This window comes from Thalassophryne amazonica, chromosome 9 (genome assembly GCF_902500255.1).
Source record: "Thalassophryne amazonica chromosome 9, fThaAma1.1, whole genome shotgun sequence".
NCBI lineage: Eukaryota > Metazoa > Chordata > Actinopteri > Batrachoidiformes > Batrachoididae > Thalassophryne > Thalassophryne amazonica.
In genome coordinates, this window is record NC_047111.1 from 80,381,786 (window position 1) to 80,409,259 (window position 27,474).

Sequence of the window (27,474 nt, forward strand, 5' to 3'; positions counted from 1 at the left end):
AAAGCTCCTTTAACAGTGGAATATCCGGATAAAATGCTGAAACCGACTTCTTCTGAAACTTCTCTGTTCTCTCACGACGTCCTGGATCAATAGAGCCTGAAATGTGGAGGTTTTAAGCTTGAAACAGGCTGATGACGCTGCCTGAGAGCGCTGCACGACGTCTCGCACCGTGAAAAGTCCTTAAAGCGACAGAATCACCTCAAAATCTCTCATCAGCTGTTAAAATTTTCACTGAAAACCATCTTAATTTTTCGAACCATGTCCACTTCGATGTGTCTCACAGGTTTAGAAAAAATTTTGATCAAACAAAGCGCCAGTCTCTCAGCAACTTCTCAAACAAAGGAATTCCGACGAGGGGCTGGACGTCTCCTCCCACAAGGAGTGCTCACAGGCGAATGACGTTACCGACAGGCATGGAAAAAACTCACGCATGCGCACGAGGGTTCAAGCATGTCTGACGTAAAAACATATGAATGAAATCCATATAGTTTTTGAAAAAAATAAAAAGGACCTATACTTTATGGACAGCCCTCGTATTATTCCATTAATCAATGTTATATGCCCTTTATATTTGGACAGTTACAAGATAATATTTGCTTGTTTGTTTGTTTGTTTGTTTTGAGTTACTGTGTTAACAGTGTGTAGGAGTGGTCTTATTCACTCAGTGCATTTTATAGCGTATAAGCCTAGGAAAATGTTAAGCAGTTTTTCTTACATTCCTTTATTGTTATTGCTGTTCTATGTAAATAAATAAATGAATAGTGTGAGTGACTAAAGCTCAATATACCCCTGACTGAAAAAAAAATGTGCCTTGCTTTTAAGGCAGTATGGTTGTAGTCGGTTCAAAGTATAAGAATGTTAGAATTTTTTCTTTCGAGCCTTGTTGACAATCCATGACAAAACATACTTTCAGTGTCCAATAGCACGGACAGGATCCCTGTGGATGTAAAAGTAAAAAAAAAAAACTTTTTAAGATGAGTGACTAAAGCTCAATATACCCCTGACTGAAAAAAATGTGCCTTGCCTTTAAGGCAGAATGGTTGTAGTGGGTTCAAAGATGTTGGTATAAGAATGTTAGAATTTATCTTCCGAGCCTTGTTGACAATCCATGACAAAACATACTGGCAGTGTCCGGTAGCACGGACAGGATCCCTGTGGATGTAAAAGTAAAAAAAAAAAACCAAAAACAACAAAAAAAACAAACGTTTTAAGATGACTAATTATACAGTTAGCTGCTTACCTTATAACATTTTAGCTACATCCTACTTCTGTGGACTGAGTGGTTACAAGTCGATTGCCGAGGAGGGGCTCTTCAGTCAAAATTAATCAAATATTATTCCATTTATCAATGTTATATTCCCTTTATATTTGGACAGTTACAAGATAATATTTGTTAAGCAGTTTTCTTACATTCCTTTATTGTTATTGCTGTTCTATGTAAATAAATAAATGAATAGTGTGAGTGACTAAAGCTCACTATACCCCTTACTGAAAAAAATGTGCCTTGCCTTTAAGGCAGTATGGTTGTAGTGGGTTCAAAGATGTTGGTATAAGAATGTTAGAATTTTTCTTTCCAGCCTTGTTGCCAATCCATGACAAAACATACTGGTATCCTGAGACCTTGACAAAAGGTTTGCAGTGGCATTGAGATGGATGCCTACTGCTGCTCTACTGTTGTTGAATGCATTTATGTAATTTATGTGGAGTTAACTCATAATGAAGGATGTGATACCAACAAAAATGTCTTTTGTAAAGTTTTGAACCCACTCTAGGAATTCTTTATACATTGTGCAGCTCACTACTTATATTGATCTTACACTTCTCTCTTTTATGTTGTAGACAATACAATATGAATAAAATTTCAAGAAAGAAAGAGCAATGCTTAGATTTATTTAATACGTGTGATTTTTTTTAAAGTTTTGTAAACTTTTAGAGTATTATTTTCAACTTACGGGTTATAATATATGATTGTCCTAAAGACATTTTTTCCTGCTAAGTGCATATCTTCCAAAACCATGTTTAAAACACATGTGATTAATTTACAACACATACACACACACACACACACACACACACACACACACACACACACACACACACACACACACACACACACACACACACACACACACACACACACACACACACACACACACACACACACACACAAAATAAAAATACACAAAGTTTTAAACTCTCCTCTCACTCACTTGTCTTCCAAGTAAGGGTCAGGGGGGAGCTGTAGTCTATCCCAACAGTCATAGGGCGTGAGGCGAGGTACACCCTGGACAGGACACCAGTTTGTCCCAGGGCCACATATAGACAAACAAGCAAACATATTCACACCTGCAGACACACCTACAATTTAAAGTTTCCAATCCACGTGACCTGCATGTCTTTGCATATGGGAGGAAGCCATAGCACCGGGAGAGAACCCACACAAACATGGGGAAAACATGCAAACTCCACACAGAAAGGCCACAGTTGGGAATCAATCCCATGACCTTCTTGCGGTGAGGCAACAGTGCTAACCACTAAGCCACCATGCTGCCTTCCAACATTTTCTGTCAAATTACAATGTTTTTATTTTAATATCTCTTAAGGTTATATTTTTCCTATAAAGGTTTACATAATTTTGGTGTTTTTTTTGTAAATCTCTTTAGTTTTATTTTTCATTCTTGCTATTTCGTATATATAATAAATGTTGTGCTGAATATAGCTGGAAGAACCAAAAATAAAATAAAATAAAGCTATTTTGCTCTCTGTTTTAAATGTAATTTTATTTATTTATTGTTCGTTTCTCTGAAATTGTATGCACCATATGTTTATCATTAATGTAATTGGCATTTGTTTTCCTTTAAAGTCTAATTATTGTCTGACATTTGAAACAGAATTTTTGTGTCAAATAAAGTTGTAATAAGTCAGTAGGTGAGTGAGAAAGAAAAAGCTATTTTGACCTGTTTTTAATTTTATTTCATGTGTAATTCCCATTTGTTTTCTTTTTATTGTAATTGTTGTCTGACATTTACAATATAATTTTGTGAAAAAGAACACAGAAAGAAAGAAAGAAAGAAATGAACAGAAAAGAAATGAACAGAAAGGAAATTCGGTTTTTATTTTGAAGTCTTATAATCTTGTGAAAAAGAAAGAAAGAAAGAAATGAACATAAAAGAAATGAATAGAAAAGAAATGAAGAGAAAAGAAATTTGTTTTTTATTTTGAATTCTTATCTCGGACGTTCTGACTCTTGTCTCTATGGAAACGGCAGTGGGCGGAGTTTGATGCCATTCGGCTCCAGGTTTGTTGCGGTGTGGAACTCCTCGGTGACCAGTGCTCTGTACGCAGTCTCGTCAGCTGCTTCACCGCACAACTTTTTTCTGTTCGCTGTGTTTTCCTCACTGTGGACCTAACAACAAAACTACGGCATTTTTTTTTTTTTTTTTTACCGCCACCTCAGTGTAATTTTGCCTGTTAAATCAGGCCAGGCTAAACCTGCTGCAGCGCTCGTGGATTACCTTTTTCACCCAGATAGCCTGGCGCGAGCAGCATATAGAAGAAGGTAGCTAACAGATTGTACTTTTACGGATCGTGTTCTTTTTTTTTTTTCCCCCTCCTCCTCCTGATGAAGATGTGGAAGAAGGGATAAAGTGACTGATAATGAGGATTGCGCCTGCGGCGAGGAGTCCTGTTTGCCAAGTCCGCCTGCACGAGCACCGGACCAAAATTCGAGAGAAGTGTTCCGGAGCACAAAGAGCTTTTTAAAGCCGAGGATACAAGTTTTAACCATGTACCGTTTGTGCTGACACGCCGAGGGAGCGAGGAGTTAAACCGCTGCACGTTCTCTGTCCACACCTTCCTCGCCGCACAAAGTTGGAGAAGTTTCAAGGCGCTTTATCCTGTTATTAGACCTGCTGTGACGTCACAGCCGAGTGTTCAAATGCGTTTTTCTACCGCAGTGTTTTGACCACAGTGTGAAGCTCTCCGGACTCAAGTCCACTTTAAATGCGGTGTTCGATCGTTGTCTGCAACAGCTGAGGCGCTCTTTGATTTTTCTGTCCATTCGAAAGAAACCACTCAGTGCATCATTTGATATTATGGAGCTGACGTGCACAAGTGTTGTCCTGCTGGGATGCGTCTTCCTGGTCTGGATTCTTCGGGTTTCTGCAGAGGAAGGTGAGACTGGAGGCTTCTTTCGCATTGCAACCTAGACTTGTTTTCTCTGTTTGCAGATCTGAGTCACTGGTCTGCTTGTAGTTGCTAAACCCATGATTCGATAAATTGATAAATCGATTTTAACCGTCAATGCAATGCAAATTTGACAAGTTATTAAATACATGGCTTGCTCCGAAGTCTGTATTTATGGCAAGTCTTTGCATCTTGGTTTTTATTTTTGAAGCTGTAGACTTGGGATCCGGATCCAGAAATTGTATTTGCTTATTTGACATTTTACAGACTAGATTAGTCAGTAAAATAATGCGAATATTAATGAAAACAAACTCCAGGCCAGTTTGTTGTTCGTGTCTATTATAACCAAAAGAAACTTGAGAAAAGCCGCGAAATAATCTTAAAACATGCCATACAATCATGCCAGGAACATCCAGGAGCCAAGTAGTTTAAGTGCAAATGTACCAGCTAGAAATCTGTTAAATGCTGCAAGAAAGAGCCAGGCAGATTTGGCACTTGCTAAGTTAGTAGTCCGGCACCAGAGCACATTGCGTACAAGCTGCTCCACCAAATGGTTGCAGAACTTCTAGCACACAGTGGTTCATCTACCCTAACACTTTACCTGAACGTTTACCAGTCTAAAATATGCACCACCCTGTTGTGGAAAGGGCCTTACAAAACGAGTGAACAAGCAAAAAACAGCGTGTCCACAGGTACAGAAGATATATCAGAAAACATGATTTCTACAGGTACGGTACGAGAAGTAGTAGAAGCATACAGTGGGGCCAAAAAGTATTTAGTCAGTCCCGGATTGTGCAAGTTCTCCTACTTAGAAAGATGAGAGAGGTCTGTAATTTTCCACATAGGTACACTTCAATTATGAGAGACAAAATAAGAAAAAAACAAAATCCAGAAAATCACATTGTAGGATTTTTGAAGAATTTATTTGTAAATTATGGTGGATAATAAGTATTTGGTCAACAACAAAGAAGCAAGATTTCTGGCTCTCACAGACCTGTAACTTCTTTAAGAAGCTCTTCTGTCCTCCGCCTGTTACCGGTATTAATGGCACCTGTTGGAACTCGTTATCTGTATAAAAGACACCTGTCCACAGCCTCAAACAGTCAGACTCCAAACTCAACCATGGCCAAGACCAAAGAGCTGTCGAAGGACACCAGGAAGAAAATTATAGATGTGCACCAGGCTGGGAAGAGTGAATCTACAATAGTCAAGCAGGTTGGTGTGAATAAATCAACTGTGGGAGCAATTGTAAGAAAATGGAAGACATACAAGACCATTGATAATCTCCCTTGATCTGGGTCTCCACGCAAGATCTCATCCCGTGGGGTCAAAATAATCATGAGAATGGTGAACAAAAATCCCAGAACTACATGGAGGGACCTGATGAATGACCTGCAGAGAGCTGGGACCAAAGTAACAAAGGCTACACACTAGAGCCCGACCGATATGGATTTTTTGAGGCTGATGCTGATAACGATATTTGGATGAAAAAAAATGCCGATAATCGACAAGTCAGCTGATTTGCCAATAGCCGATAAATCAGCCGATATTATTATTATTATTATTTTTAATCAATAAAATGTTCTTTTTTGGACTGTTAACAAAAAAGGAATGAGCTAAAAGCTGAAGCTTTGTCCTCATATTGATTAACTTTTATAACAGAGAAGAATTTTCAAGTTCAAAAAATGCAATCAAGAATTAAACCTTTGTGAAATTAGCAAATACATATCCTTAAAAAGAGTTGTGAAATACATCTGATCTTACTACATAAACTGAGTTAATCAAACTGAGTTGAACTGAAACGGGAGAAATGTGGGGGGAAAGTAATCGCAAAGTTATTACAAACAACATCCTTATAAACGTACTTGTATGCTTTTGTCAGCCGATCAGTGCAGTGTGATGGCGAACTACTGGGGTCGGTGATGAACGCATTTAAGCAGGGGTGTAAGCAGCTCTCATTTGAATGGAGTCAGAGTTCCATCTACTGGACAAACGGTGCAAGGACATTTTACATTGCCAACACAAACATTTCAATAACTGTTCTGTTTATGAGAAATTATCGGTGTCCTATCGGCAAAATTTCAGCCGATAGTGAGTACTTTGAAAAGGGCTTATATCGGCCGATAATATCGGCCGGCCGATATATCAGTCAGGCTCTACTACACACTACGCAGAGAAAATCCTGCACTGCCAGGCGTGTCTCCCTGCTTAAGCCAGTACATGTCCAGGCCTGTCTGAAGTTTGCCAGAGAGCATATTCATGATCGAGAAGAGGATTGGGAGAATATCATGTGGTCAGATGAAACCAAAATAGAACATTTTGGTAAAAACTCAACTTGTTGTGTTTGGAGGAAGAAGAATGCTGAGCTGTATTCCAAGAACACCATATCTACTGTGAAGCATGGGGGCGGAAACATGCTTTGGGGCTGTTTTTCTGCAACGGGGCAGGACGACTGATCTGTGTTAAGGGAAGAATGAACGTGGCCATGTATTGTGAGATTTTAAGCCAAAACCTCCTTCCATCAGTGAGAGCATTGAAGATGCAACGTGGCTAGGTCTTCCAGCATGACAGTGATTCCAAACACACCGCTCAGGCAACAAAGGAGTGGCTCCGTAAAAAGCATTTCAAGGTCCTGGAGTGGCCTAGCCAGTCTCCAGACCTCAACCCCATAGAAAATTTGTTGAGGGAGTTGAAAGTCCATGTTGACCAGCAACAGCCCCAAAACATCACTGCTCTAGAGGAGATCTGCATGGAGGAATGGGCCAAAATACCAGCTACAGTGTGTGCAAACCTGCTGAAGACTTACAGGAAACGTTTGATCTCTGTCATTGCCAACAAAGATTATGTTACAAAGTATTGAGTTGAATTTTTGTTATTGACCAAGTACTTATTTTCCACCATAATTTACAAATAAATTCTTTAAAAATCCTACAATGTGATTTCCTAGATTTTTTTTTTCTCATTTTGTCTCTCACAGTTGAAGTGTACCTATGTTGAAAATTACAGAAATCTCTCATCTTTCTAAGTAGGAGAACTTGCACAATCAGGGACTGACTAAATACTTTTTGGCCCCACCGTAGAAAGCTACAATAAACGTTTGCATACACAGGGGAAGAATTTCAAGTTTTGTGGGTTGGAGTTAACAGAACTGCCCTATCTATAAAAAAATCAATGAAAAGTAATGTTCCAGGGTTTTCATGTGACTGTGATCAGGCAGTCAGAGGCATTCTTTCTTCTTACCTGTAGTCACTGCTAACTAAAAGACCCACCACACTTAAAAACAAACAAACATCATGTTAAACTTGAACCATACACCTTTTGTTTGGATTTCACACACTATATTACTGAACTTCAACCAACACACAAAGGCAAGAGGGCACACGCAGCACATAAACACAGTACATGGATTCATGTTCTGTGTTTAAGTACTCCGAGATTGCGCTACACTTGACCCTTCATGGGTGCCTGAGAGCCAGACATTTCAGATTTTTTGATCTCTGCTAATGTCTGCACCTAGAAGTTTCACAATATGAGCATATGAAATAATCACATTGCAAATGACTGCCTAAGGAACAGTGATTAAAAAAAAAAAAATATTTACTCTGAAATGCTGACACTGGGAAGGTGGTAGAAGGATTTCAACATTTGTTTTTTTGGTCAAACTGTGGTCCGTCACGAGAAATGGGAGATCCAGAAATGGTGTTGTTGGTTCGTCTATGTTTTCTCATTTACCTTAAGTCATGTCGCTATTGCAATATTGAACAGTGATATTGCACACTGCATGTTTTTCTCATATCACCTAGAAGTACATTTTGTAGCATTTCAGGTTGTGCATGTGTTCCGTGCAGTTTGCAAATCAGAAATATTCCCATTTTAAACCTGGACCACATCAGAAGTGTGCTACGGTACAAGACTCCTGCAACTGTGCAAAAAAAGTGGTTTTTCAAACTTCCAAGTTTTTTATGTTTCTCAAAAATTAAACCCTAAATAAGTAAGTATGAAAATTTTATTTCCGTAGCACCTTTCACAAATAAGACATTATAAAGTGCTTCAAAAAGCAAACAAGTAAAATACATAAAACACAGAGAAGGTACATTTAAAACAATGATTTTAAAAACAGGAAAGCACAATAGAATGGGAGGCAGAGCCTTCAGCTTTCAGGCTCCTCTCCTGTGGAACCAGCTCCCAATTCAGATCAGGGAGACAGACACCCTCTCTACTTTTAAGATTAGGCTTAAAACTTTCCTTTTTGCTAAAGCTTATAGTTAGGGCTGGATCAGGTGACCCTGAACCATCCCTTAGTTATGCTGCTATAGACGTAGACTGCTGGGGGGTTCCCATGATGCACTGTTTCTTTCTGTTTTTGCTCTGTATGCACCACTCTGCATTTAATCATTAGTGATCGATCTCTGCTCCCCTCCACAGCATGTCTTTTTCCTGGTTCTCTCCCTCAGCCCCAACCAGTCCCAGCAGAGGACTGCCCCTCCCTGAGCCTGGTTCTGCTGGAGGTTTCTTCCTGTTAGGAGGGAGTTTTTCCTTCCCACTGTAGCCAAGTGCTTGCTCACAGGGGGTCGTTTTGACCGTTGGGGTTTTGCATAATTGTTGTGTGGCCTTGCCTTGCAGTGTGAAGCCCCTTGGGGCAACTGTTTGTTGTGATTTGGCGCTATATAAAAAAAATTGATTGATTGATAAAAGAGTTTTAGAGACTCATTTCGATACCACAAGCCTGCTGGTCAGATTCTATTGTCCGTTTTTTGATTTTAGAGGTACAGGTTATTCTTCAGAAACTTGCAGCTGCCAGACAAATTACTATTTTTTTTTTTATACTGGCGGATGGAGCTACTGCTGAGCTGACATCAGCTGCTACTAAATTTACGTTGGCTATAACTGTAACCTTGATCTTTTTCTGAACCTATATTGGCCCCAAAATTGAGATATGCGGGTAACCGCCTATCTGCACACACAGACTCTGCAGGTATAAACAGGAAATGATAATTACATGTAGCTGGATGGAAATCTTGGTTCATTGGACAAAACTATTGTTTATGATGAGGTAAATACAATGTTATTAGTAGCAGAGATGCCGGTAATCCATTACTCTAATCTGACCACTTTTTTCAGTAACGAGTAATCTAACAGGTTAATATTTTCAAATCAATAATCAGATTAAAATTACCATCTGAAGACCCTCAATGTGTTAACAACAAATACTAATGCTCTTTTTTCACCCAAATGCGCCTATAGTCTCTTTCTATGTAAAAAAAAAAAAAAAAAGACTTTTTTTACCTGTCAATCTGGTCATCTGGTCATCCTTTCTGCATAAATACACTTTATTCATTCTTCTTGCTCAGACTGCAAACCAGGGCCGAATCCAGATGGATAGGGGGTGTGGGGGGATGCAGCTCCCCGCAACACCCTAGATTAAAGGTCCACTTTTGAAGACATTTTTTTCATACTACTTCTACTACATCTACTACTACTTATAATAATAATAATAATAATAATAATAAAATGTTTAGAAAGAATTTAAATGTTAGAAAAATGGAAGAAAGAATTTAATTGTTACATTTATAAACAATGTAGATTATAAATTGGATGTTTTACCATTACAGTGCTGTCAACAGTTAAATATGAGGTCAAGAAACAGTCTTCATTTTATTTTTTTATAAAACAAGTTTTTATGTTCGTTGAAGTCAAGAAAGACTGACTTTTTCATGTTTCACAAAAACCTTTGTTTTTCAGGAAACAGTATTTACGTTCAACTTAAAATGTCAGGACATACATTGTTTATGTTACTTTTACAAATGCACTTCCAATGAAGTGAGTATTGGCCAAACTGGTTATCATTTTCATGTTGAGGTGGCATCGGGTTTGTTGTTGTTGGCAGCTGCTGAAAGTAACTAATAAAGCAACTAGTAATCTAACTTAGTTACTTTTAAAATTGTATAATCAGTAAAGTAGCTAAGTTACTTTTTCAAGGAATAACAAGTAATCAGTAATTGGATTACTTTTTCAATTTAATTCTGGAAACACTGATTAGTAGGATGTCTAGATAGTCTAGACTGTTGTATCTAGTCTTGGCTAGATACTGCAGAAAGAATGCTGGGAGAAAAATCATGTAGTGCTTTGATATTGGCATTAGGTCTAAGTTGATTTCAGAATGGTGTTATCAAAAAATTACACATGTATTATTTTTGTCTTTCTGACATTGGACCTTATTACTGTTAGTTTAATCATCAAGTCAATAAAAGCTTCCGACGCTGAGTCCTGGTGGTGGTGTTCGGTGGTGGGGGTGGGGGGGGGGGGGGGCTACGGTTTACCCTAAAATCAATAGTAAAACATTAAGTGCGCACAGGGTTGATGGTATTTCTGTGGGCTGGTGTGATCATGTCTCTTAGACATGGCTGACAGCGTTGTTCCACCATTTAGATACATGCAGCTGTTTTGCTTCAGTGTTTCATTATTCATTCTAGTTAACCTGAGTTAAAATCTGTGATGATTTCTGTGAGGACACTTGACATTCACAGATGATTCTGGATCATCTTTGTGAATTAATGAGGGCCAAACAAGGGACAGTGTCATTATGTTACTTTCCACCTCATTAAAAAACATGACTGTTAATAAGTGGTTGGCTTTACAGATGTGTGTAGCTGGGCATTATCACCATAATCCTCAAAAATCTGAAAATTATTCATACAAATGGTGTCTGAACTGTTTTCTTATTGCAGTGTCAGTAAGTGAGAGAATTAACTAGAAGGCAAATAATTTGATCACACCATGTGACATTAAATGGGTAAGTTTCAATGTTTGCAGAGTGCACTGAAAATTGGGTGGAGTTTGACGTTAGTGAGACTGTTCTATAATACCATGAAGAAAAATAAAGAGTCTTGAGATAGTGTACTGGAGTGGCCTTTTGCATGTTTTGCTTTGCTTATTCTTGCTTTCTTCTTTTTTTTGGGTTGATTCCATATGTAGGCTGTGACACAGCAGGTCAAAAGTGAAGAGGTTTAAATATTTGGCTAGATCTGCAGTAATTTCACACTGGCTGTTGTGTATACACTGGTGTCATTGTCAGTGGTGTGATATGTGCTACTATATGGATTGTACAAGATAGTCAACACCATTATAAATCAAGCCAACAAGAACCTCTGCCAGGCCAGAATATTTTTTAATGGTGCCAGTGCATCTGCCCCTCTGATCAACTCTGCAGTGCTGAGGCTGTGATGATCAGAGCCGGAGACAGAGGTGGTCTGTGTGACATTTAATGTTGTGTTTTTGTTTTTGTTTTTTCTGTTGCAGTGAGCTCCACACGAGTCAAAACATCTGTTAATTTCTTTTTCTTATAGTTACATCTGGCTATAAAGCCATTTTTCACACACACATATAACTGAACAGTCGTGGAAACCATTAAGATATGATTGTGTTGTGTGAACCAATGCACTTTGGGACCATGTGAACACTCCTTTAATCCTTAACAAATGTCAATTAAACACTGCCACAGATTTGTCAGAGATTTAAATCTATGTCCAACTCTTTGATTCATGAAGATTTTCATCCAGATTTTAACTTTAAAGGGGCAGATTTGAGAATGAAAATTGTCCAGGTTAAATATGACAGTTGCTCAAATAAGATGTTTATAAAGGGGTCATATAGTCAGGCGTGTGCATTTTGCGTATTTACGCATTTTTAAATTTCTACCAAAGTATGTTGCGTGTTTTGCGATGTGGGTCAGTCTGTTTTGAAGGTGCACGTTAGATGTATGCTTTTACAGTACTACAGTAAATGGGCGCAAATTGCTGTAAAGCAGTCAAAAAAAAAAAAACTTGCTTTGTAATGGCACCAAACCGCAAGCAAACAAAATGAGTCAAAATCTGTAGAAAGACAATAGAAGGGGACGAAACTGGTGATTTGGATGCCAGGAACACTGACAGAAAAACAGCCACACGTTATTTAATGTTCCACTTAGCAACACAGCATCAAAATATTCATGATTCCAAGACTATCCATGTACAGGGGAAATAATTAGTGGTCGCTGATGTATTTTATTATTAATTATTAATGACGGAGAAACCGAAGTGTTTTGAATCACTGACTCAATATGAAGCAACTCTGTTGCAATGTTCAGTGTTTCGAAGCATTTGATGCAATTAAATGTGGCGACATCTGTTGGGCAATCTTTAACATAGCAAGATGTCTCTGTGTAGGCTCTCAGTTGTCCAGGTGGTTTCCATAGTAGAGAAGCTTGAATCTTTGAATGGACTGGGTTGCTTGACGCGAGGACGTTTCGCTTCAAATCGCAGAAGCTTCCTCAGCTAAAATTCTTGCTCTGGTGGTCTGACTTCTGTCTTGACTCTTGTAGACTCTTGTCTTCTCTACAAGAGTCAAGACAGTCTTATTCCTGAGTATTTAAATAAGGGATTCATAATGGGGATGGGACGGATCGGATCTCGGATCGGTATCAGGTTCCGATACAGACGTAATTCACGTATCGGAAAATACCGATCCAACCCGCGACATTTTCCGATACCGGAGAAGAGCCACTATGAATCCTCTCAAATGCTGTTGCTTGCTCTCTGCTTTGTTTACTGCCCGAGGCTGTCAAACGCTATGAAAAGCCAGCTCATTGTGCAGCCAAAGAGGAGCCGAACAGAGATTCTGTCCGCTGAAAGGAAAAAAAGTCTCCATTAAAATCCTGCATGTGAGCTTTGGTGATGATACATTTATTTTACAGTTGAAAGGCTTCGTGTTACCAAAAAGTTCAAAGTTTGCGCAGCACAAAAACAGCAGGAGAGAAAGAAAAAGAGAGGCAGAGAGAGACAGACAGACAGAGAGTGCTGTATTTTTTCTTTAAGTCTATAAAAATAAGTCTATAAAAGTCTATAAAAAAATAAAGTACTTAATTCTTTCACCAAAACATCAAATCTAGGCTTTCATCTTAGATGCACCTTCTGGCAAATTGTAGCTGAACTTTCAGGTCTCATTTTTAAGAAAATCCTCATAGAAAATCAACAATAATGATAGTAATAATATTAAAGCAAACACAGCTCTGGTACACATACACTCTGTCCTACATTTGGTAGCGATGTAATAGATCCCGTGGTGGCTTTCCCAGTCTGCAGGAGGGATGCTGGGAACGACACCGCAACTCCAAATCATAGTAAAAAAAAAAAAGCAGCGTGGGCTGCACACATTCAAAAACTTTGTTTTTAGGTTGGATCACCTAATACTTCTTGGTGTAACTGTCTTCCTGTAAGGCATCCTTGATTTTTTGTTTTTTAAAAAATCAATGATTATTCCATTTGTGCTTGACTAACTGTACTGAAATTTTAAATTAAACTCAAACACTTTAACAAGGGTTTGAAGTAACAGCTAAGTCACCCATTGTACGCCTGTTGTGTACTGTTGCTACATAGTGTTTTTTTTGTGTGTGTATGTAAAATGGATACACATTCCATAAAAACAATAAACACTTAAACGATAAACTATTTCCCCCCAAAATGGTCATTCCAGGCAATAAGTGTTGTAAACAGGAACAACATGTATATGCATGACTTCATACATTCTGTGGTACAGAAACAAATCTATCAACTGGTCTGAGGAATACTGAGCTGTGACTGGTCTCTATGTGGCCACTGGAATGCTGATACAAATTGAGCTCTGGTGTTTGATCTTGGTTTGGACCCATATGGCTGTTACGAGAAGAAATAAAATTACTCAAGCAAATCTGAGCCACATTCCTTGTGGAGAAAATAAGTTGACTTTGTATTTTAAGAGAAAGCTGAGGTTTTTCCTATGTACAACAAGTCATTCAGAGTTTTCTTGGAGCCAGAAAGTGGTTATTAGCTCAAATGCAGTGTTCAGCTGAAATACAGTGATCACGGTTTTGTAATAATCTGTGATAAGTAATCCCATCAAAGTGAAGCTACAGTATGCCCAGCTGCTGTGGGATGAGAGAATCATTAAGGACTTTAAAGTAAGTCCCTTCGGCTGCTCCCTTGTTTTGCACTCGGGGGCACCCTGTGGCTGCTCCCTTGTTTTGCACTTGGGGGCACCCTTTGGCTGCTCCCTTGTTTGTCACTCAGGGCACCACATTTTTGCATTTTGATTTGGCACAGGTTTTACGCCGGATGCCCTTCCTGATCTAACTCCACATTATATGGAGACATGGGTAGGGGTTTGGACTGGGAACCTTTTGCACCGAAACCACCCCCGTGGTGGCCAAATACGCTGCTCAGTATTATTAGGGGTATACATTGTTCCTCTAAATATTTTGAATGGTATATTTTCTCAACAAGATGTCTGCTTTTGGTCTTGAGGGGATGCTATGTTCCTCTGTCAGAGTCTGGTTCATCCTTTCTGTAATGAACTGATGAGAGGGCAGTGAATCAGTAATGCTGCCTTTCCATCAAAAGGGCATTTTGCTTCCCTTCATGCATTACACAACTTGCATATAATGCATGTCATTTTTCCTCTTGATTGGCTAATTACTTTGAATTACAAGTTGATTACAGGGATTGATGCATATACCATTGAATCACATTCACTCTCCCTGCACTTGAAAAATGGCACACACAGCTGAGTGATATGAAAGATTTAAACACAGAGGTCATGCACACATCCTCCACACCTCCATAAGAATCTTCATGCCATGAAGGAGATGAGTATACAAGAAGAAAAGAGGAAAAACATCTTGACCTTTGATTCAAAGTTATCGTCAAAGAACAGAGTCAATAGTATCTATCATAGTAATAGCTATTTCCTAACAATTTACAGTATGTGGTAGTCAGTTAAAGGCCCACTGACTTCACATTAGAATAAGTAGCAGCAGGGTTTCCTGGAACTGGTGTTATTAGTAGAGTGCTGCTAAAGTCAAGCAGAAATGGCTTCAAAAGAGGAACTTTCACATCAAAATTCAGATGGTGGTAGGATGGATATTGGTACTGAATATATCAATACAGATTCTTTTTTCAGTTACTTGTGAAATGAAGCGTTTTAAACACATTGGGTGATAAAGGATGCGGAAGAATATGTGCTGGTACACGAGCTAGGTTGAGACACGGGATAGACTAGTCTTCCTGTATTTCTCTTCTTATTCACTTGTAGCTTGAAAATGTAGTTCATCCTGAAAAAAACTAGCTTTGATTTAGCCTGTGTACTTTCTGATTCTAAATGGATCAGACTTTTGGCTGGAACATGTGCCTGAAATGCTTCCACCTTCACATATTGTTATGGTGAGCGGAGGAACAGGATCACACATACACACACAAGAGTACAATTGAAAATCTTTTATTTTCTTCATGATGTCTGGATAATAACTGTTTTATGTGTATGGGTTCTTCCTGAACATTTTAGTTGTGTGTTTGATAAACACGTATCTGTAATTCTGATTTTATTACTGATAAAGCTTTGGGGTTCTGGTGTTACCTGTCTAGTCTTTGATTACCACTGGAATGAATTTGTATCAAATGAGCAGTTACTTAGAGACCTTTAGATGAGGAGTATTACTTACATTGTGATGTAGCGTCAGCTTTGACATTTTGGCCATGTGGTGCATTTCTCTGTGCATGGTCCAGCACTCAGGTGCCTGAGTGTTGAGGACCCCAGTGGCTGGAGATGGGCAAGGAGACACCCACGTTGCAGTTTTTCTGTGGCAGATAGATGGCTTTTTTAGAGATGTGGAAATGGGCTGTCTGTCTGCCTGGGTGATTGTCATCCAGGACATAAAGTGGTTCCTTGTCGTCATGGATGCGGCAAAGTGCAGCACCAGCACATGCTCCCAGACTTGACTTGACGTGACTTAATTTTATTATTGTTGTCTGCTGAATGTAGTTTATCCAAATCTTTTTTGGCCATGTTGTACATATTTTGGTTAGAACAGTTTATACAGGATCCTACTCACAATGGTGGAAACACTGCATTTGATCTTGGCTTATGATAGATGTTTCCACCATTGAGGTGCTTCCTTTTCTACTTGACTTTCTGATCACTTTGTGGATACTTTTTGGTTTATCCCTTCCCTACCCAATGAATGATGAAACTGTTGTGTTCAAAGACAACATGGTTCAAACTGCATTACTTTATTTTAAATAGTAAAAATGGTAAGGCAATAATAATAGTAATAACTGTTATTAAATATTATTTTCTTTAAAGTAATAGAATGCTTATTATTATTAATATGAATAGTCTTATTATTAATGATAATATGATATGCAAAATTGATAGATTATAGAAAGTGAAGACATGCACAGGACAGTTATTGTGAAAAAGAAGATGTGAAGGTGGGACTGAAACAGATGATCTGCTGCCATGACCCCAAACAGGAACAGCCAAAGGAAGAAGAAGAAGAAGAAGCACATTGTGGTTGTGCTGCACTTGGCCAAAAATGATTTTCATTTAATTGTTACCCTGAAGCAGGGAGGAGGAGTTTTCATTTTGGCTAATTGCATCAGTTTTGGAGTGGCAGCTTTTTTAAACATGAGTGCTGCCTGGACAATCAGACACACTGCACTCCTGAAGTTGCAGCTGAGTGTTCATTTTCCTGCTTCTGCTTAAAATGAGCCCACACTTTGGAATGTCTTAAGCACTCAGACGTAATCACACAGTTATGTGCAACACTGGATGCACAACAACACAGTCACAGAAATCACAAGGCAGCTTTGCTGATCACTTGTGAACGACATGAAGTGTAAATTAGATTACTAGAGTAAAGTAACGTACATGACTACTCGGACATAGGCGGGTATTTTTTTCATTGTTTGTTTGTCACATAGGCAGTATATCAAAAGCAACAGTTTGACAAGACGCTTATTGGTGTTTTAGTTCTGACCTTTCAGGTACCAGTTTCAGCTTACTGCCGCAAATCAGAAAAAAAGCTTCTACAGTATGAAAAATCCAAATAAAAACCCTGCAGTGATTCTGAGACTTACTTTACTTTTTTCACTGCAGACTGTATGAACCCAAGATATTTTAGTTTTTTTCTAGATAACTTCATTTCATTTAATACACATCCATTCCTGCATTTTAGGCCTGTAACATATTCCCCCCAGTTGACATTATTTTAACCAGTTAAAGGACATCTCCCATGTTAATTGAAGTGCCAGAAAACAATTCAACTGTTAACAAATGAAATGAAGCTGAACACACAAAACATGAAATATGTTCAGTTTACACTATTTGCTATGAAACAGAAGTCGATGTAAATGTTAGAATCACTGTTTTTTTTTTTGTTTTTTTTTGTTTGGTTGGTTTTTAATTTACATTTTTCATACCATTCCAACCTTTTCTGATTCAAAATTGTAATATGAGTTCTCCATAGCCATCCCCAGTTGATGACACAGAAAGGCACAGCTCAATAGCTGCTACAACCATGAATGAAACTGAATGTTAAAAGATGATGGTGATGTGATGACACTTTATTTCATGTCTGATAGGAAACAGCAGTGATAAAATGTGCAGAAACCTTGTTGCTTCATATTGGTGATGTCTGGTGACCAAAGGATCCTCACTTCAAATCTCTGCCAGACTAGAAAATCACTAAGGGCCCTTGGGCAAGGCACTTAGTTTCCAATTGCTCCTGATGTCCAGCTGAGCACCTTGCATGGCAGCATACTGACATCAGTTTGTGTGTATGTGTGAGAGTCAGGAATCATTATTAAGTGTCTGTATCAGATGAAAAAGCTCAACAGAAATGCAGTCCATTTACCATTTACTGAACAGGCAAAAAAAAAAATCATTAAAAATGGCTTTTTCTGTAAGACACAGCCCTCATCGACAGTCAACTCGTAATTACTCTGAAAGGAGAGCAGTGCATGGGGGAGGATAGCTAGGCTATGGGACAAGAAGCAGCTTACTGTTTTTTTTTGTTTGTTTGTTTTTTTTGCTTGCCCTCTACATTACATCATTTAGCCATTTAGTGGCGTTTGTGCTCTAAATCAATGGTCAGACTAATTTTAGTTTTTGTCCCGAGTGAAAAGTTGACCCCCCCCCCCCCCCCCCCCGAAACTGCTAAAAATGAAGCCTTGATTGTAAAATACCACAATTCCCTTTTTAATATGTGTTCATTATTGGTGTTAAAGTGCTTTTTCAGCAAAATATTCAGCTTGACACAGATAGAGATGCAGACATTCTGAAGAACTACAGCACACTCTATATTAAAACGTCGATACTCAGAACGCATAACAACAATAGGCTTGAACTGATTCAAGTGTGGTAGATTTTCTTCCATGCATCACAGGTCAACTCAATCTGTTATCCTCCCAATGTTCCAACTTTTCATATTAAAAGCAAAAGTCAGTTGTAGCTGTCATTATTTTTTGAGCAATGTCACAAGAGTTGTTCCACGTACGTGATGCCTTGCTTTAATTTAACTAATGGTGGATTTTTAAAGGGTCAGTTGTCACAGTATTTTTTTGAAGCCGCACTTTCTTTTCGAGAAAGGCGTGATAGTAACAGTTTTCTTTGTGACTTATTGATGTTATGCATGCAGTGGCCAGTGTGAGGAGACGTATAAGCGTGTGGTCCAGGAACAAATTTAGATCAATGAGAAAGCTGAGTCTTAAATTCATCTTTGATACTGAAAAATATAATTTCTTCTTTGCCAGCCAGCCAGCCAACATACAATATAGCTGACCTCATTATGCAAATTTAAATAAATAATTCAGGGCTCATAATGTGTAGTCTAGTGACAGTAGAATGCATTTAGGTATAAAGAAAGATTAAAATTATAGCTTAAAAAAGGTCTGAGCTATTTCTCAGTTGTTTTTTTTTTTTATTTCAGAATTTTTTGTTTGTACCTCCTGCACTCTCTGTGTTATCACGAGCATGGTGAGCAGGATAATGCCTTACAGCCTAAAAAAAAAAACGGTTTTAAATCAGCACACACAGAAAGGATGTTTTTATTCAGAAAATAAGAGGCCTTCCTTCGGCCTCAATCCCTTCTTTCATAGACATGTACCCTTTTCTTTTGCTACTCTTTCCACGTCCTCTGTCTCCTTGATGTTTGACTGCTGCTATGCTGTTTTCTCTTGCTGACTGTCTCCCCTGCCGTGGAAATGTGGATCCCTTCCCAGAAATCCTTTTAAACGGAACCGATTTTTATAAGAAAGGGATTTGCATTTAAAGCAACCTCCCCCCCTCTCTGGAAGCCTGTAGCTCATCATCCTCAGTACCTCAATCCGATGATTAGCTTCCTCAAGAGTTAAACAGGCGTCTGAGTGCCACAAGTACTCTCGATCTGTGTCTCTCTCGCTCTCTCCCTTTCCCTGTCTGTGAAGGATGCATATGGTAGCTGGGAATTGCAGGTGGATGATAGTTGAGCTCAGTGCGAGGATACACCCCCAGCCCATACATCCGTGCCAGGCATTCGCTCGCGAGAGCCAGTCTGTCCTCCACCCACACGCTACTCTGTGAGAGTGGGACACAATGGGGACAGACTGCAGCAGCGAGGGAATGAGGCCACAGCCTATCAGCCATAAGAACCAAGGAGAATGGCACTTTTAGAGGGATGGGGGTTCTCTTTGAAGTAAGTCAAGGAGAGATGAGAAGACTGGCATGAGTCAACGGAATATAAAATGCAAGTGCAGAGAGGGCAAGAGGGATGCAAGTTTGTGCACATTTGCACATTGCATAATGAAAAATGTATACGTTTTGCATGCGGTGACACGTTTTGGTTGAATCTAGGATTATAACAGAGGGATTACAAAGCTTTTTATTTAACAAAAACTAGCTGAAAAGGAATAAAGTGTGTGCTGCTCATCGGCGTCATTTATCTTGCCTGCTTGTCAGATTTTTTATTTGATACATACTGAGCCTTATGTTGCAGTAATTCTCATGTGAAGCAGGTCTGTGTGTACTTTCTGCTGCTGCATTCAAATTGAGTAAAATATGGAAGAGAGAGAAATATATATATATATATATATATATATATATATATATATATATATATATATATATATATATATATATATATATATATATATATATATATATATATATATATATATATATATATATATATATATATATATATATATATATATATATATATATATATAAGGTTTGATGTCTGCGGATGGGTCTGTAACTACAGCAGACTCTATATTAAAACGTCGATACTCAGAACGCATAACAACAATAGGCTTGAACTGATTCAAGTGTGGTAGATTTTCTTCCATGCATCACAGGTTGACCTACATCTTGTATTAGGTATGTCGGCTTTAAGTAAATGTGGAGTTCGTTCATTTGGTTCATTGCAGACATGAAGCGTATGTGCCTATTATTTTTCATGCATGCAGACAAATTCAGTTTGTCTCACGGGAATTATTTTCATGCAGCGCACTGGACCAAGTGTGCTCTGCCACATGCTGCATAACTGAGATATATACCTGTGCACTAACTGCTCTCCTATAGCCTGCACATGGCAAACAGTTTGAAGAGACAGTCATGCTCCAAAGTGGAAAGGGTCAGCTCAGTTTAAGAAGCATTAAATACCTTTTCATTCTTTTTTTCCTCTTTTCTCCCCCCTTTTTCAGCTTGGTGAATCTTTTTTAAGGAGTACTACAACACAAAACGGCCTCTCACAATTTCCCATGTTCCTCTACCTCACTATTAGTTTAATGATAACTGATTACCATTTGTGCTCACTGCCTGTGAAAGAAGAACTATTCTATTATTAAACTTGACCCATGTTTCAAGTTTAGCTTCATGGTCCAGACATTTTATGAACCAATTTCACCACCTGCAAAAAGCATAATATGGTTAACCAGCAAGAAAAATTCTGCTCTTTGCACTCTAACAAAAGACTTCACATCTAAAGATGAATCTGTCTTTATCCTAGATATCGGTCACTGCCACAGTAACTCCCAGTTGTGGGGTTTTAAAGGAAATTGACAGAATGATGAAGGCAGAAAGCTCTGAGTGTGTCTGTTGTTGTTGGGATATGAAAGAAGTATAATGTAGAATTTAAAAAAGAGGAAAATCTTGGGGAGTGTCTGTTTTCTTATATCTCCACTTAGATGTGTCAAGTCTTAGATGGTTTATTTAGCATGCGTCTGCACCGTTAACTTCAAGCTGTCCACCTCCCACAGCAGATTAGTCATTGAAAGCTCTGTGTGAATGGGTTTGTGTATAACTCCTTTTTGCAATATTTTCCCCCAAAGTGGATTGTGGATTTTGCTTTAGTAAGAGCTTTGATTTAAAACTCTATATTGAGCATGCAGTAGACATTTTGAGGCTCATGGAGAGTTTGCTTGAAGCATTGCCACAGCAGATGTACAAATCCACTTGATCTGAAGTGAAAAATGCATGTGGCAGTGAGCTGTTTTTGGACTATGATAGGCATCCTGTCATATAGTATTTTATGAACTTTTCAATTCTATTTCCCGCATTTGCATGTCTGAGTGCCTTGGCGGTTCTGCGCGAAATTCTGCTTGAAGTGAAACTTGAGCATTTGTACAAACCTATCCAAATTTTATATTTGTTGGACCACCCATTTCAATAAAATGTTTGATTTCCTCAAATAAAGAATAAATCACCCCTCTGCCCGTTTGTGTTTTTTTTTTTTGATCATTTATTAAATGTGTTCCTTTATCACCTGATGTCTGGCGCAGCAAAAAAACCAAAAAAAAAAAAAAAAGTGACGTGACGTGCACAGTCATTTTTCAATATTAACCACACAGACAAAATTTACTTCACTGAAACATTGTTGCACAACATTTATATTAAAGCAAAAAACTGTGGTACTCATGGAAGCTTAAAAATCTTCCTGTTTAAATCCAGGTGACACTGCAGTTAAATAATCTGTTTGTTGTTGTTGGTACAAAGCTAGCCATATTGTCACAGAACACTTCCTCCTTCTTGCACAAAAGTCTGCATAGGGCTGCAGCTATCAATTATTATAGTAATTGAGTATTCTGTCGATTATTCTGGCAGTTAATCAAGTAATTGGATGAAAAGTACTTTTGCATTTTTAAACATCATCAATAGTTCAGGGCTCTCCCTACTAAGCAATGGCACAATGTCGCTGTGCCAAATTCTTGACATTTTGCTGAAATGGCAATGGGATGTGTCTTTCTGTTTTGTTTTATTAACCATTTTAAGTTGGTGGATTGCTGTGAAGAAAAAAGAAATACAATTTTTTTAAAATACATGCTGCAACGGTTTTGTGCACGTGGGAACACAGCAGCTTTTCACAGCAGCTGCTGTGAAAATAAAAAATAAAAATTTCATACCACCCACGGGAATTGAACCCATGCCAAAAGCTCTGATTGCATTCAGAAACTTTACCACTGAGCTACGATCGATGTCCTGCAAAAGCTACAGGAAACTGCCTCATATCAGGAAGGACATATAAAAACACCGCATTTTATTGAATCCCTCTTATCAAGTGGACAATACAAATATGAGCCGCCTGTTCCTCTGTAGATGACCCATGGTCACAGTCATGAAATGATATGAATGATGAAGCAGTTCGCTCTTCTCATGTCCACATCTACTGGTCTGGTGCATTCAGATGGCTGCGCGTGTGTGTGTTCTGCCCCGACAGGCATGTCTTGTGCACGCTGCGCCCCAGGACTGACATTGCGTCATGTGGAACAAAGCTCACGTGGGTGGTGTGACAGTCAGATCGCCCGCTGTGTGTTCTGATCTGATGGTCCGTTTCAACTTGGGAGCATCCTGTCAATGTCCGCGCCGTGCGCGTTCTCACTCGCTGCAGCCCGTCGCCACAGTGATATATGTTTTTATTTATGTTAACGTAAGGACAGCAAGCAGACACGCGTGTCACGGTGGGCAGTTGTTAGTTCATGTCTGTCCTAACATGGTACATGTTGTCCAGCTGGGATATCCAGATCAACAGCTCCCCACAGCTGCTTCTGTCGGCAGCCACACCTCCTGTCAGTTCAGCACACACGCCAACGTGTCAGTGTGTGTATTTGCAAAGCCACACTCGTGGGGAACTTCGACAGATTTCACTGCCAGCACAACAGTGATCGTCTGCTGACTGTTTGATGATGGCACGAATGGCCACACATTTTCTAAGTGCCACGCAAGCGGTGTTAGATGTTCGTGCGTGTCACCTGGAATTTGGCCAGCACCTGCCACGAGAGGGATCAATGGGCCCCTCTGCCTTTCAGCCGCTGGTGTGTGCAAATAGTTGTAGGAACAGTTGTACGAGGCGTTAGAGGCAGCTACGATTTTACATGTTATGCACGCGATTCCTGCGTCATGCGCACTTTATGCGCAAATCGACCACATTCACACTATGTGTGAAGGGGCCCTTAAGAATTGCCATAAGTATCGTATTGAGAGATGCTTGCATCGTCCCCGTCCCAATGACTTTTTTGATGCATGTATTTCAGAGAGTACACTTATAAACACAGTTATTTGGCAGTGGCTGAATGTTTTGAAGTGCAGTTGTGTAGTTTGCACAGTGTGTTTGTATGCACTCATTCACCTTTTGGCGCCCAGCCTTACAACCTTTTGCACCCATGTGTTTAGGGCTGCAGCTATCGAATAGTTTTGGAATTGAGTATTCTATCGATTATTTTATCGATTAATCGAGTAATCAGATAAAAAAGTACTTTTGTATTTTTAAACAATATCAGTAGTGGCAGGACTCTCCCTAAGCAACGGCACAATGTTGCTGTGCCATCATGCAGATTTTTAAGTTTAGGATGTTCCCTCTCTCTCTGTTTTCCCAGGTAATTATTTATTTTTTCACATTATTAAGTTTTGGAGCTTTGCCAAGCCATAAGCACAGGCGCTCTGTGAAATCTTCAGTCTGCGGACAGGACATTCTTTTTTTTTTTTTTTTTCTTATTGCTCATTTCATTTGTACTTTTTATTGCTGTAATTTATTCAGTGTTTAGTGTATATTCTTACATGCCATACAGAGCAGCTCAAACTGAAGTCAAATTCCTTGTTTTCTGTGGATACTTGGCGAATAACAAAACCTTTGAAAAAAACGGCTGTGGATTGCAATATTTCCACAACAGCTGGACTGATAAATTAACTCTACAGCCTGTTGATAAAAAGTCTTATCAAATCTGAATATAGGCATTTTTTTTGAATAGTTAAACATGATTAATTTAAAGTGTGCTTCCTTTCGCTTCATCTGCAGAGGTGGAGAGCAGCCAGTGGAGCAAACCACATTTTAAAAAATATATATAAACACACTGCTTCACATTAATTGCATAATAAGTCTGTTTTAGTCGATCAGCACAGACCCCTTCTCTTAAAAGGCTTTATTTTACTCAGCATGTGGCTTTATAAACTTGTAGCATCGCCTGCTACATTGATTAGCGCTTACATTAGTTATGGGCATGCGCTACGGTCTTCTCGGTTTTTTGTGAGAGCGTTACAGTGCCACCTACAGGCCTGGCATATGTACTACAGCTTTAAACGAAAAATGTTCGAGGCAAAGAATTTGCCTCGAACATTTTTTGTAATCGAGTTATTCAAATTACTTGATTAATTGTTTCAGCTCTACATGTGTTGTAGTCATCTTTGAAATGACATTAAGTAAAATGTGCTAATGATTCAAGTGTTATCGTCTAACTTACAGCATATACCTTGTAAGTATGTGAAGATAGGACAAGCATGGTGACAGGGTTGCATGCTGGCGAGTGAGCTCATCTCAGAATTTCAGCTTCAACACAGCATGACTCAGAAATGTCCACCCTGCAGGGGTACCAGTCTGTGACTGCAACCGATCTCTGGACAGAAGGAGCTTATAATAACCCCTTCAAGGGTTGAGACAGTTTCTGAAAACAAGCACACAGCCTGCGCTGTCCCAAGGGACCTTTTTAGAACGATCACACATAGTGGTTATTTGGTTTCAGTTTACTGTAAGAATAAAAAAGTACATTTTAGGTGAATTGCTTTCTAAAAAGCAGAATGAAACACAGTGCAATGATGTGTGGAATAGAGTGTCAAGAGTTGAGTGTATTTATCAGGACTGAATTTGACTCATATTATGATGCAGTATGGACAGCACTGGTTAAAAAATCAGATATGTTAACAGTTTTATTACATCTTAATGACTATGCACGAAGTCCATTCCCATTAAAGATGAGATATGATGTACTTTACTCAACCCCAAATATATTGGTTGCTTTGCAGTAAAGGGTATAAACATGGGTTGACCGATGTCTGTATTTACATTCTTCTAATACTGACTAGTTTGTCAATTGGTAAACACGGTATGATTTGTCTCTAAGTCTAAATTCTATGTGTAACATAATTTGGTTTGCAATTGCCTCCAATAGTTGCACAACCTGCTTCCAACAAAGTAAAAAACTTTAAATAAATTTGGGCTTGTAAAGCCTGTAAATATCTTTAATTGTCTTTTTTTTTTTAATGGCATTTTCTTTTCAGCCTCTGTGTTGTGACAAAAGGGATAAAAGTGTTTGAAGGTTATGGAACTCCAAACTTCACCTGTCTCAGTCTGGCACACTGCAGTTCAGATTAATTAGCAGGAGAAAATGCTGAAAATGTAAACTAATGGAACCTGCATCGACTCCAAGCAAGTTCATTGCCCACTTTTTAAAAGTATATCAATTTAAAAGTATATCAGTGCCATGTCTAAGGGTGTAATGGTACATGTATTTGTATTAAACCGTTTCGGTACGGGACATTTGGTTCGATACAGGGCTGTTCACGGGTGAGTTTGTGTTGCGTGTGTTTACATTCAGTGTTACCAACTTAGCGACTTTCTCACTAAATCTGGCGACTTTCCAAACCCTCTTGACGACTTATTTTCTCAAAAGCGACTCACGACAAATCTAACTACTTTTCCTGGCGTTACTGGAGACTTTTGTGATGTTTGGGGGCTGAAAGTGAAAGAAAGTGAAAATTTCTGTTGTCACCGAGTGGCAGCGGGTCTCCTCTGCAGCCTGCAGCAGCCTGAAAGCACTGCGCGGAGGGATATCTACAATCCTCCTCACTCGGACTTGCTCAGCCTAATGACCTCATTTGCTGCGCTGTGATTAAATAGTCCCCAGCCTGTGAGAAGCCCTGGCCTTGAGAAGTTATTTTAGTTTAATAAGTGATGGCCGATTTTAATGGCAAAAGAAATAAACAAACCAAGAATCAAGTTTATTTGTGGTTCTAAATATTTTATGTTTTTGTTTTCAAAACTTTATTTAAAAAGATATATTAACAAACATTAAATGAACAGTTAATAGAAAGCGATAGAAAATAAAATAAATTGTACAAAAGTAAAAGGATTCTTGAACATTAATTCTCTTAAAAGATTCCTTATAGAGTGTGACAGTTTTGAACATGTTATTTTTTCTGGCAAAAAATATGAAGGTTGAATAAAATTGAACAGGGCTTCATGCTGGAATTGTTGTGCTGCACTTGTGGAAAGGTTTTATTAAAAGCTGTTTATTAGGAATGTATTTTTTTTAATAATATTTCATACATTTGTCCTTTATTTGAGAACATTTTATGTAACTTATTACCAGGCAGCACTTTGCAATTATTTTATTTTCCTGTTTGTATATTGTTGCAATAAATTGTTGGTTTAAACAACAAGCAATTTTAGGTTCAGCATCTTCTTTCCATACTGTACCGAAAATGAACTGAACCATGACCTCAGAACCGAGGTATTTACCGAACCATGATTTTTGTGTAATGTTATACCCCTAGCCATATCACAACATTAAACAGATAAAATATCACAGATGTTAAAAATGCTCCCAGAGTGGTTTTGACATTTATACCCCAAATCAGGAAAAATTGTAATGGTACCAAAAATGCACGTTTTATATTCAAGAACAAACACACAAAAGAATAAAACCACAGTGATTCTTATATTTACTTTGACTTTTATTTCATTGCACACAGTATGAGCATTATTTCATGTTTTGTGTGATTGCCTTCATTTGTTAACATGCATCCATTCTTGCTTTTAAGGCCTACAAACACAGTTCAAACAAGCTGGGGAGCCAAAACATTTACCACTTTGTAATGTTGCCATTCCTTCTTACAACATGTCAAAGATATTTCGGCACTGAGGATACCAAGCAATGAAGTCTATCAGGTGATATTTTGTCCCAGTCTTCCTGCAAACATGTATTAAGGTGTGCAACAGTTCTGGGTCACTGTTGTTGCATTTTTCATTTCAAATTTCTCTGTTGGTCTTGAATCTCAATATCGTGGTGGACATATAAAGGCTGCTAGTCTATGTAGAAATTATCAGCAGTTAAAATATGTAGTAGTAAGAAACACAATTGATAGACCACATCCTGCTGGTTTTGGTTTGTGTGCTCCAATTTGAGTGTCATAACA

At 38.6% G+C, this 27,474-nt stretch overlaps 1 protein-coding gene across 2 annotated transcripts in view; it reads left to right on the forward strand.

The window, feature by feature from the left end:
* The first annotated feature begins 3,321 nt into the window (after nt 1-3,321).
* The window catches only part of ephb4a (eph receptor B4a), a 143,940-nt gene continuing 119,787 nt past the window's right edge, over nt 3,322-27,474 (forward strand). For both annotated transcript variants that reach the window (XM_034178520.1, XM_034178521.1), the window contains exon 1: nt 3,322-4,173. In XM_034178520.1, coding sequence (XP_034034411.1) covers nt 4,095-4,173 — 79 coding nt within the window. In that variant the 5' untranslated portion in view covers nt 3,322-4,094. The remainder of the gene's footprint in view (nt 4,174-27,474) is intronic.